At 44.0% G+C, this 12,695-nt stretch overlaps 1 protein-coding gene across 14 annotated transcripts in view; it reads left to right on the top strand.

Moving 5' to 3' along the window:
• GIT2 (GIT ArfGAP 2) overlaps positions 1-11,689 on the top strand; it is a 65,096-nt gene extending 53,407 nt beyond the window's left edge. For all 14 annotated transcript variants that reach the window (XM_023201352.2, XM_023201095.2, XM_023201502.2 and 11 more), the window contains 4 exons: positions 4,765-4,847; positions 5,423-5,611; positions 10,528-10,591; positions 11,115-11,689. In XM_023201352.2, the coding sequence (XP_023057120.1) occupies positions 4,765-4,847; positions 5,423-5,611; positions 10,528-10,591; positions 11,115-11,327 (549 nt within the window). In that variant the 3' untranslated portion in view covers positions 11,328-11,689. The remainder of the gene's footprint in view (positions 1-4,764; positions 4,848-5,422; positions 5,612-10,527; positions 10,592-11,114) is intronic.
• Positions 11,690-12,695: the final 1,006 nt, after the last annotated feature.

Here is a 12,695-nt window from a genome sequence, read left to right as displayed (position 1 = left end):
GAGCTTGCAGTAAGCTGAGATCCGGCCACTGCACTCCAGCCTGGGTGACAGAGCGAGATCCCGTCTCAAAAAAAAAAAAAAAGAAGAATTCTCGGCCGAGTGCAGTGACTCACACACTTTGGGAGGCCTAGGCGGGTGGATTGCTTGAGCCCAGGAGTTCAAGACCAGCCTCAGCAACATGGTGAAATTCTATCTCTACAAAAAATATTAAAAAATTATCCAGGTGTGTTGATGCACACCTGTAGTCTCAGGTACTTGGGAGGCTGAGATGGGAGGATCACTTGAGCCCACAATGAGAGATCGAGGCTGCAGTGAGCCATGATTTTGCCATTACATTCCAGCCTGGACAACACAGTGAGACCCTGTATCAAAAAAAAAGCAATTATTGTACTAAAAAAAAAAAGAATTCTTGATAAATTGGACTTAAAAGTCTCAGCTGGGTGCAGTGGCTCATGCCTGTAATCCCAGCACTTTGGGAGGTCAAGGTGGGTGGATCACTTGAGCCCAGGAGTTTGAGACCAGCCTGGCCAACATGGCAAAACCCGTATCTACTAAAAAATACAAAAATTAGTGGGGGGTGGTGGTGCATGCCTGTAATCCCAGATACTCGGAAGACTAAGGCACGAGAATCAAGAATCCCTTGAACCTGGGAAGCGGAGGTTGCAATACGCCGAGATTGCACCACTGCACTCCAGCCTGGATGACAGAGTGAGACTGTCTCAAAAAAAAAAAAAAAAAAAAAAAGTCTCCTGAGGAGTTCTGAAATTGAACTGTAATGTTTTCATTAAAATAGCCCAGATACAACTAAAGGACAGTTAGTGATTAAATATCTTATTAGAAATTTTGTAAGTCAAACCACTTTTGTCTACTGTGAAATTTTGTTTTTTAATTTGTATGGTAGCCTTCAATATCATTGCAAGGACTGCTTGCTAAGATAGAGTTTTGTACAAAAATCATTTAAACTGATCACCCTGATTGTTCCTGACAGCTTCATCATGAGTTTAGATTTTTATGGCGTGTCTTTATTCAGAGAAAACTGCAAACCTATTAAATAAATTGAACCAGCACCAGCTATAAGGTAACCTTCCTATTAACAGCTTTGAGAGAGCAGCACTCTTAACCAATAGCTTTTGGCTCTGCATGCTTGTAATAATTTTGATACATTAAATGCTAGCTACACTGAAATTCTGTACATATGCTTTTGTTGACAACGATGAAGGACTTAACTAACGTGTAAGTAACTGATTTCCTGGGTGGTTGCTGCTGTATGTTGTTTTCCATACTTGAGAAACATTTACCGAATGCATTTATTAGGTATGTGAGTCACCGCTCTTCTAAAATGTTTAAATGCAACTTGGTACTTTTGATCATTGAGGGTAATGCTTTCGATTTGCGATTATCACATTTCATCGGGGAAGGCAAAAAGATTCATTATAAAGGCCAGGCGTGGTGGCTCATGCCTGTAAATCCTAGCACTTTGGGAGGCTGAGGCAGGTGGATTGCCTGAGCTCAGTAGTTCAAGACCATCCTGGGCGACACATTGAAACCTCGTCTCTACTAAAATACAAAAAATTTGCCAGGCATGGCGGTGGGCACCTATACTCCCAGCTACTTGGGAGGCTGACGCAGGAGAATCACTTGAACCTGGGAGGCAGAAGTTACAGTGAGCCAGGATCGTGCCACTGCACTCTAGCCTGGGCAACAGAACGAGACTCTGTCTCCAGATAAATAAATAAAAAAGATTCATTATAAATATGTAGAATTTTCTGGGTTTAATTCTGTTTCTAGTTTGTTTTCCACTGGAGCAGCTCTGGGCACATTTTTCAGTATAATTACGTAAATGCAAGTTTTTATCTATTGATATATGTGTATATGTATACACACACACACCTCTGTGTGGGTGTATATATAAAAACCAAAATAAAACTTAAAAGTTAGTTGGGGCCAGGTGTGGTGACTCACATCTATAATCCCAGCACTTTGGGAGGCCAAAGTTGGAGGATCACTTGAGCTCAGGATTATGAGGCTAGGTGGGCAACATAGTAAGACTTTGTCTCTACAAAAAAGTACAAAATTAGCTGAGCGTGGTGGCACATGCCTGTGGTCCCAGCTGCTCAGGAAGCTGAGGTGGGAGAGTCGCTTGAGCCTGGGAGGTCAAGGCTGCAGCGAGCTGAGGTTGTACCACTGCACTTAGCCTAGGCGACAGAGTGAGACCCTGTCTCAAAAAGAAAAGAAAAGAAAAAAAAGTTGGCAGGGTGCGGTGGCTCACACCTATAATCCCAGCACTTTTGGAGGCTGAGGTGGGAAGATAACCTGAGGTCAGGAGTTTGAGACCAGCCTGACCAACATGGTGAAACCCCATCTCTACTAAAAATACAAAATTAGCTGGGTGTGGTGGTGCATGCCTGTAATTCCAGCTACTCGGGGGGCTGAGGCAGGAGAATTGCTTGAACCTGGGAGGCGGAGGTTGCAGTGAGCCGAGATTACGCCATTGCACTCCAGCCCAGGCAACAAGAGTGAAACTCCATCTCAAAAAAAAAAAAGAAAAGAAAAAGAAAAAAAAAGTTAGGCATTCCCTGTGAAAAGATGAGAAGGGTTTTGGGTTTTGTTTCTTTCTTTTTGGTTTTCTAAGTTCATCTCTGGAAGACCACAGTGTTTGCCCATGATCTTCCTGCTATAGACTTCTAGGAGCCAAACTCATTGACTGTTCATAAAGCCAGATCAAAACAAGGCAGCAAGAGAAGCAGAACTACTTATTGGTAGGAGATATAAACAAAGGAATCACCAAAGTTGTAGATTCTACAGAAATTAGCTTTACAAACTCCCCATATGGCTCCAAGCCAACGTTTAATCATTTGCCAAATGGATTTGAGTGGCTGCAGGATGCACGAGTTCATAGTGAATTTTAGAAGCCCACAGCAAGTATCTTGTATTTGCGTGGCTGGGAACTAAACAGAGCATGTGTGGAGGTGTGGATGGAATAACTCAGCCGACAGAGAAGAGAACATGTACCCTGGGAGCAGAAGGAGAGTCTATGGGGATAGCAAACAAAGTGTGGTGTGAATAAGGGGGGCTCCTCCACATGGGTCTGGCTGCCTTGCCTGTACCCACAAGGTGTTATCAGTAAGGAGCGACAATCAGGCTTTACGTAGTTTTGTGGGTTTTTTTTTTTTTTTTTTTTTTTGAGTTAGGGTCTAGCTCTGTCACCCAGACTGGAGTACAGTAGTATGATCTCATCTCACTGCAACCTCTGCCTCCTAGGCTTAAGAAATCCTCTCACTTCAGCCTCCCAAGTAGCTGAACTGCAGGTGTGCACTACTGCACTTGGCTAATTTTTGTACTTTTAGTAGAGATGACATTTCACCATGTTGCCCAGGCTGACCTCAGACTCCTGGCCTCAAGTGATCTACCCACCTCAGCCTCCCAACATACTGGGATTACAGGCGCGAGCCACCGCACCTGGCCATGTAGACCTTCTTAAACCAACTTACTCAAAAGTAGCCATTCTTTTGGATGAAGCTACAGGGTTTCCATGTGTTTAAACAAAGCTCTTAGTTTACATCTGCGTCCTTAGCCACCTTTTATTGCAGCATCAATAAAACTCTCTTAGTCACATGTTTTGATTAACTTGGATGAAATTCAAGGAGTAAAGCTAGAAATAGCTCACACTTGTATTTTATAAGGTAATTGGTTTAGGTTTTAAATTAGCCTCCACTGATTTCTGTTCCAAAGAAATTCTCAAGCATTATGGGTGAAATAAATACTGAGGGAAAATAATGTTCATGAAATACTCAGAACATAGTCCCCTTCGAAGGAATAAAGTCCCCTTCGAATTTCGTCACCCTAGAAGATCCTGTGTTTAGCATTGCTGGCATTTGTTCAAAACATTTTTAGGATTCCTCTTTTGAATCTATATCCCATTTTTGATTGCCACAGTTGCACCGAATCTTTACATTTTAAGGGGTAGATTTGAGCCCAGGCATGAAATATTGGAAATAGCAGGAGGCAGGAGACCTGGTGCTTGGTCCTGTTTTTCTGCAGACTTTGTGGCCTTTGGTGGGCCACGCAGTTTTTTGGCCCTTCATTTTCTCATATGGGGTTCAATCAGATAATCTGAAAGTGACTTCCAGTGCTGAAGGTCTGTGGTCATAGAAGTGCCGGGATTTTTTTTGTTTGTTTCTGAGACAGGGTCTTACTCTGTTGCCCAGGCTGTAGTACAGTGGTGCGATCATGGTTCACTACAATCTTGAACTCCTGGGCTCAAACAATCCTCCCTCAGCCTCCTGAGGAGCTGGGACTACAGGTGTATGCTACCATGCCTGGCTGTTTTGTTTTTTTTTTTTAATGTTGCCCAGGCTGGTCTCAAACTCCTAGCCTCAAGCAATCGTCCTGCCTCAGCCTCCAAAATACAGGGATTACAGGCGTGAGCCACCACACCCTGCCTGTATTTTAACTATATCTCATTATGTTATAAATTTGAGAACTAAATGAGGGTGTGTTGCCTTGCATGTCTGTTAGTTTGTACCAAGGATGTGATTATGGAGTAGCCACTGAGCTAAGAAGAAAATGGTGCAAAGAAGGAAAGAGGCCATTTCTGGATCCAATGTTCATCTTTTACTGAATTTTCACTAGAGAGTTGGCCCCTGTCCCAAATGAGATTTGGGATGTGAAGGCCAATAGCCTAATAGGTAACAGTTCCTAGGGAAGACTCCTGAGAAGGGTCTCATGTTACCAACTTATGAGGGTCCCCCTTCTTTCTTGTAGGCATCCAGGCTGGAGAAGCAGAACAGCACACCTGAGAGTGACTACGACAACACTCCCAACGACATGGAGCCAGATGGCATGGGGTACATCCACAGGACAAGCGTGCCAGGGGAGGGGCTCCCCAGGGCCAGCAGAAGCAGTTCACCACACACACCCCTTTTCTCTATTTTCAGACTCATAAAGTCTTAAAACATTCAAGTATACGCTCATAGTTTGCATGTCTTGTCATCTCACATTATTGCTGAAAGGTCTTTTTCTTTGCACCAGCATGTTATGTGTCGTTAGCTGTCTGTAGTGTGTCTAAAGTCATTACCGCACTTCATCACACAGACAACACTAGGTTACATTCTGCATTTGTACCCAAGGAATTGGCTCACCTGGGGATGGCTTTATAACCACACACTCTCCCCGCCCCAGGTATTTCCCTCCCTTTTCCCCTCCTTCACCCTTCCCATGGGAGTATACACTTCCAGCCCTGTGGTAGAGTGAAATAGCCCATTGTAGAGCCTTACCATGAGTCTCCTGCTAGACAGGATAAAGGAAATGACAAGACCAGCCTGCTCATGCATTTAGCTGGTGCATACAAAGTGGCTCCTAGAAGCAGAGGAGCAGCTAATTAAGCACCTGCTGTATTTAACTGCATCTTTAATGTTCACAGGTCAAGCCGAAAGGGACGGCAAAGAAGTATGGTGTGGCCAGGTGATGGCTTGGTACCAGACACAGCAGAACCCCATGTGGCCCCAAGCCCCGCTCTCCCTAGCACCGAAGATGTCATCAGGAAGACTGAACAGATCACCAAAAACATACAGGAGCTCTTAAGAGCAGCCCAAGAAAATAAACATGACAGGTAAGCAGGACTGAAGACTCTGCTTTGGCAGAGCATGTGTTATGCGCCCAGAAGGGGATGATGCCCACATTCCCGATGGCAGCTGTTCCCAATGGCAGCTGTTCCTAGCATGCTGCTTCAAGGTCATTGAAAACCTAAGTCTACATTAACAGGCTTAAGAACAATGTCAATTTTGGTTTGGTTTGTCTTGTTTGATTTACATGGTATTTTCTTTTTTTCATCTTGTTATGAAGCTCCGAAAATAAGTGCTTCTAGAAATAGGATTGTGGCATAGTTAGGGTGGCGGCAGTGCTAGTTCTAGGTAGAGGGGGAAAGGGGCTACCTTACACCTTGCTTTTGGCCATGGCTATACCCTGGCCTGGCTAGGGACAAGGCTGCTGACAAAAAAGGTATCCTGGGCTGGGCACAGTGCCTCACGCCTGTAATCCCAGCACTTTGGGAGGCCGAGGCAGGTGGATCACCTGAGATCAGGAATTTGAGACCAGTCTGACCAATACGGTGAAACCGTATGTCTACAAAAAACACAAAAATTAGCCGAGCATGGGCGGCATGTGCCTGTAGTCCCATCTATTCAGGAAACTGAGGCAGGAGAATTTCTTGAACCCTGGAGGCAGAGGTTGCAGTGAACCAAGATCATGCCACTGCACTCCAGCCTGGGCAACACGAGCGAAACTCTGTCTCAAAGTAAATAAAGTTGATCTCATCATCACCCAAATCCATCTCTGCGCATGAGAGGGGAGGCTGGTTACTGTGACCAGAAGCACATCCTGTGGTTAATTCTTACCCGGAGGAAGGGAATGGCTCTTGCTCCAACTTAGCCTTTTGTTCTTTGAGAGTGAATTCTCTAAGAACTTCCGGTGAGTTGCAAACTGCTTGGGGTAACATCCTAGCTTCCCATGGTTGGCAGGATATAGACACTCATAAAACATTAGCTAAACCAGCAGAGTTCAGTCAAACCCAAGAACGATCTCATTCTTTTCATTAGGTCAGCAAAGTTTAGGACTTCAGTGAAGAACTTTCTACACGCCTTGCACGAGAAAATAGTGTTTAAGGGATGCTGTGCTGTTTACTCTTCTCTCTGTTTTCTTCTTCCACACAGACATGCATCGGGACCTTTGTATTCCCTTTTGTAGTCCTGGCACTGCTGGGTCAACCTCCCCTTTCTCTACCCTTTTTTATATGGCTCACACATCTCCCAATGTCCTTATTTCCCACTAGGAAAGAGGGGAATAAGCCATGTTTATTGAAAGATAAGAGTTAGTCTTTTGGAGGGACTGCTGGAAGCTCCTCAGAGAAAAAGAGAAACCCGCATAACTTTTTAGCCTCCTTTGATAAAAACTGTCTAATGATTTGGCTTCTTCCTCCTTTCCCAGGCATCCTCTACATACCACGCCTTTTGGACATATGTGATTACAGAAAGCAGTATCCCATGGCTTTCCAAAGCACAGGCCTTTTTTTTTTTTTTTTTTTTTTTTTGAGACAGAGTCTTGCTCTGTCACCCAGGCTGGAGTGCAGTGGTGTGATCTCACTCACTGCAACCTCTGCCTCTTTGGCTCAAGTGATTCTCCTGCCTCAGCCTCCCGAGTAGCTGGGATTACAGGCGCCCACCACCATGCCTGGCTAATTTTTTTGTATTTTAAGTACAGACAGTTTCACCATGTTGGCCAGGCTGGTCTTGAACTCCTGATCTCAAGTGATCTGCCCACCTCAGCCTCTCAAAGTGCTGAGATTACAGGCTTGAGCCACCGTGCTTTGCCAAAGTTTTTGACAGCGTTTAATGTAATCATGATTCAATAACACTTCCTTCCTGAGCACTGTGACTCCATTTGTCAGTGTGCTTCGCTTTTCATTTCCTCTAGTTCAGAAGTGCTGTGCTTGTATTTCAAACTAAAACGTGCTTGCCTTATGTTGCTGTCGTTGTCAAAAATATAAATATCTGCCCTGAGGCCATTTCTGGCTTCAAAGATGCAATATGGTGCTTAGTACAATTTGGGAAGTTTCTTTTTTTTTTTTTCCTTTCTTTGTTTAAAGTGTACAAATCCATTCAACAACACATATCATGATCTGATTTCCTTTTTTTTTTTAAGACCATGAGAGAATGATGCAGAGATTTTAATCATTAGCTCATTCTTTTGGTTTAAAACCATAATTGGTCTAGAGAATTTATATTTCTTTTTTTTTTTTTTTTTTGAGACGGAGTCTCGCTCTATCGCCCAGGCTGGAGTGCAGTGGCCGGATCTCAGCTCACTGCAAGCTCTGCCTCCCGGGTTTATGCCATTCTCCTGCCTCAGCCTCCCGAGTAGCTGGGACTACAGGTGCCCGCCACCTCGCCTAGCTTGTTTTTTGTATTTTTTAGTAGAGACAGGGTTTCACCGTGTTAGCCAGGATGGTCTCGATCTCCTGACCTTGTGATCCGCCCATCTCAGCCTCCCAAAGTGCTGGGATTATAGGCTTGAGCCACCGCACCCGGCCTGAGAATTTATATTTCATAAATTGTTCAATGCTATACTAAAATTTGTGGATACTTAAGATACCCGAGATGCTTTTATTTATAATCTTGAATTGTACAAATTAAACCCATGCCTTTTTCTCATTTTCTCTTCTTGATCCATGTAAGCAGCCCCAGCCCCTGACATTCCTGAAGTCTGGTCTTGTCTCCTGGGCCTCCAACCTCACTCCTGCCCTCACACAGACATACATACGATTCAGGGATTATGACATACTATGCACGAAAACCTTTTTGAGGAAAGATACCAATGTGAATGAAGTTGTGAACGTAGACTCCTGTTAGAGGAGGAGAAGGCCTTCCTCATTAATCTGGGTGTGCTTGCTTTTCTGTCTTGTCGAGGACTTCCCCAAATGAGTGAGCTTTTGAGAGATGGCTCATAATGAGTGAGCTTTTGAGAGATGGCCTTAGGAAAGATTCCTTCTCTGTAGCAGGAGGAAAGGGTGAATTGTATTTCTCAAAAATGAAACCATAACCAACAGAATATAAAACTCTTCACTGGCCAGGCATGGTGGCTCACGCCTGTAATGCCAACACTTTGGGAGGCTGAGGTGGGTGGGTCATAAGGTCAGGAGTTCGAGACCAGCCTGACCAACATGGTGAAACCCCATCTCTACTAAAAATACAAAAATTAGCCGGGCATGGTGGCGCAAGCCTGTAATCCCAGCTACTCAGGAGGCTGAGGCAGGAGAATTGCTTGAATCCGGGAGACGGAGGTTGCAGTGAGCCGAGATTGTACCACTGCACTGTAGCCTGAGTGACAGAGCGAGACTCTGTATCAAAAAAAGAAAAAAAAACCAAAACTCTTCAGTGTGGTTCTCAGTCATTGTGATATTAACACACCGTTTATTAGTATGCATGATACACATGACAGCTGTGGACATTGCTTTTTTCTCTTTCTGAAATCTGTGTGACCAGATGGGTTGTTGCCCCTTCATAGTTACAAGTTAACTCCTTATACGTTGGAACTTTTGTTATTACATGGTTTATAATTGTAATTGCTCACAAAGGTAAAAGTCAAGATTTCCCATGGAGGCATTTTTGGATAATATAAACATTTTCTTGAAATGTAATGGTTTAATTTAAAATGTAGGCAGTCTTTTTTTTTTTTTTTTTTTTTTTGGGGGGGGGGGGGATGGAGTCTCGCTCTTGTCCCCTAGGCTGGAGTGCAGTGGCATGATCTTGGCTCACTGCAACTTCTGCCTCCTGTGTTCAAGCGATTCTCCTGCTTCAGCCTCTTGAGTAGCTGGAATTACAGGCATGCGCCACCATGCCCAGCTAATTTTTTTGTATTTTTAGTAGAGATGGGGTTTCTTTTTTTGAGACGGAGTCTTGCTCTGTCGCCCGGGCTGGAGTGCAGTGGCCGGATCTCAGCTCACTGCAAGCTCCGCCTCCCGGGTTTACGCCATTCTCCTGCCTCAGCCTCCTGAGTAGCTGGGACTACAGGCACCAGCCACCTCGCCAGGCTAACTTTTTGTATTTTTTAGTAGAGACGGGGTTTCACCGGGTTAGCCAGGATGGTCTCGAACTCCTGACCTCGTGATCCGCCCGTCTCGGCCTCCCAAAGTGCTGGGATTACAGGCTTGAGCCACCGTGCCCGGCCGAGATGGGGTTTCACCATGTCGTTCAGGCTGGTCTCAAAACTCCTGACCTCAGGTGATCTGCCCACCTCGGCCTCCCAAAATACTGGGATTACAGGCGTGAGCCACTATGCCCAACCAACAGTTTTAATTATAATAGTTTTGAAACTAGATTTATTACAAAGGGGAAGTACGTAAGTTGCTTATGACAATCTATTCAGAAGCCAACTTCATGGTTTAAAAAATGGGGAAAGGGCCGGACACTGTGGCTTACACCTGTAACCCCAGTACTTTGGAGGCCGAGGCAAGAGAATCACTTCAAGATAAGGCTGGTCAACATAGTGGGACTCCTCTACAAAAAAAAATTTTAAAATCAGTCAGGCATGGCGGCGCATACCTGAAGTTCCGGCTACTTGAGAGGCTCCAGTTCTAATTTTAAGGATTTTTTTCAGTCCTTTATTTTTCACTTCTGTGGCCTTTTGCATGGAAATCCTTTCTCTTTCTAGAAATCAAGACAATGAAACACATGAGAAGTCGACATGAGGAGGGGTGAATTATGTTTCTGTACTGTTGTGTGGCCTTACCTGATCAGGAGTATATGTTCATATTTCATACCTGGAGACTTTTCATCAGATTGAACTTTCAGGAAGCAATGGGAGTCCTGCTTTATAACCATGTGCCCTCTGGTGGTGTGGGATGCCCAGCTGGCTGGCTACAGCCCCAGCCCCTTCATGAAAGGAATATAAACACAATCTATCCTAGCACTTGAGTACTCTTTGCCTCCGAATCATTTTTACTGTCATTGAGTAACTTCTTCAATATTCTTGCAGTTATATTCCCTGCTCAGAGAGGATACACGTAGCTGTTACAGAAATGGCAGCATTATTCCCCAAAGTAAGTCACTTGCTACTCACTTGGTTTAAATCCTTTTAAATGAACAGCAAGAAATTTCTTTATGACCTGTATATTATATTAGCTTTTTTGTAGCATATGCAGTTTTAAAATATGCAGTCGTATAGAGCTTTGAAATATTTTTGTTCTGCATGAATGTTGATTTAATAAGACAAGGATATACAAGTCATGTGCTAAAAGGCAAATTTGAAAATTTTTAAATGTATAGGATTTTCTGGAATATTTTACCCACATGGATTAATATTTTTCAAAAACTACCTCAAAATACCACATACTACTAAAATTACCCTGCAGACACTTTGACCTTTGAATCAGAATATTTCAGCATCTCTTACGCTGTGGGCTGTGACGCTTGGAGTGTGTAAAGCACCCCATTGAGAAAGGGCAGGACCAAACTGCCTTTCACTCCGGGGAGCAGCTTGGTTTGCTTTAGAAGAATGTTTGTCCCCTGGTTTTGGATGTCTGCCCTGCAGTTCAGGGTAAACGGTTGTCTTCTTCCTTTTAGAAACCCAAGTCTGACATGGTGAGGACTTCCCTTCGTTTACTGACGTCCAGTGCCTACCGATTGCAGTCAGAGTGCAAAAAGACCCTCCCAGGGGACCCCGGCTCACCCACAGACGTCCAGCTGGTCACTCAGCAGGTCATCCAGTGTGCGTATGACATCGCCAAGGCTGCCAAGCAGCTGGTCACCATCACCACCAAAGAGAACAACAACTGACAAGGCAGGGTGCCGCCTCCTCTGTTTTCTAGGCTTTATAAAGTCCAATTTCAAATTCAGACACAGAACTCTTCAGATTTCTACAAAAAAAAACATTTAATGATGGTTTAAAACTTTTTAAAAGAAAACTCAGTATTATTTTTGCATGTTTTCTAACCAATTTTCAACTATTTAACCCACTTGCCTTATTTTGTGCCTATTTGCTGGTTTAGTTTCTGATGTTCGGTTGTGTTGTCAATAACTGTCGAGTTGATCACATACATCCAAAAGAATAGTTTCATTGTCTAAAGTTTGTGAAAACTTTTCCATCCCTTAAAACTCCCTGCCTATGGCTAAAACTATAAATGAAATTTTTCATAAAACATTTTCTTGAGAGAGTTCAGTTTAAAACAAAAAAATCAACATCATTTGTTCCCTACCAAGCATCGTGCAATAAGTGAATTTCCTGGCCTACTCAGAATCTCTAAGCTTGGGGTATCTCCAAGCATGTATGTGAAGAAAGGACTTTGCCACTTTTTAAAACTAGTGTTACAGTCTCTCTTGGGAGGAAACAATGAATTGATCCATTTCTTCTCAGTGTTTTACCCTGCTAAATGTTTTGTTATTTAATGTTGTTATCTCAAGCTCCTATCTCTTGATATTTTCTTGTCATCTTGAAGGCCCCATGGAATGAGATAAAGCATTGACCCTCCACAGGACATCTCATGAAGCCACGTTCAGGGTAGAAGCTCCACGCACATCGCCACCCATTGTCAGGTGCTCTCCCTCACCCCTGTAAGCCAAGCAGTTTGTTCAAAACCCGCAGCAAAGAGAAGCATCAGTCTAACACGCCAGAACTCATTTTGTGCCACCCATTCAGGTATCACTACCATGAACTGTAGGGAAAAGAAATCACCTATTCCCTGACATTGTGTTGCACCTTTCATCCAAAAGTCAGCTTGCTTCTCTGACCACTTACAGCTTTCTCACATGAGTTGCTTCACATTTTTCATCATCTTTAAGGACTTCTTATAAGGAAAGATGTATCGCAGTCATCTGAGTTAGTTTCTCCTCCATCACCTCATGAGTACTTAAAAATTAGACATCAACGGCCGGGCGCGGTGGCTCAAGCCTGTAATCCCAGCACTTTGAGAGGCCGAGGCGGGCGGATCACGAGGTCAGGAGATCAAGACCATCCTGGCTAACGTGGTGAAACCCCGTCTCTACTAAGAATACAAAAAAAATAAAAATGAGCTGGGCGTGGTGGCAGGCACCTGTAGTCCCAGCTACTTGGGAGGCTGAAGCAGGAGAATGGTGGGAACCCAGAAGGTGGAGCTTGCATTGAGCCTAGATCGCACCACTGCACTCCAGCCTGGGCAACAGAGCGAG

This window comes from Piliocolobus tephrosceles, chromosome 10, assembly GCF_002776525.5.
Source record: "Piliocolobus tephrosceles isolate RC106 chromosome 10, ASM277652v3, whole genome shotgun sequence".
Classification (NCBI taxonomy): domain Eukaryota; kingdom Metazoa; phylum Chordata; class Mammalia; order Primates; family Cercopithecidae; genus Piliocolobus; species Piliocolobus tephrosceles.
The sequence above is the reverse complement of the archived record's forward strand: the minus strand, read 5'-3'. Positions and strand labels throughout refer to the sequence as shown.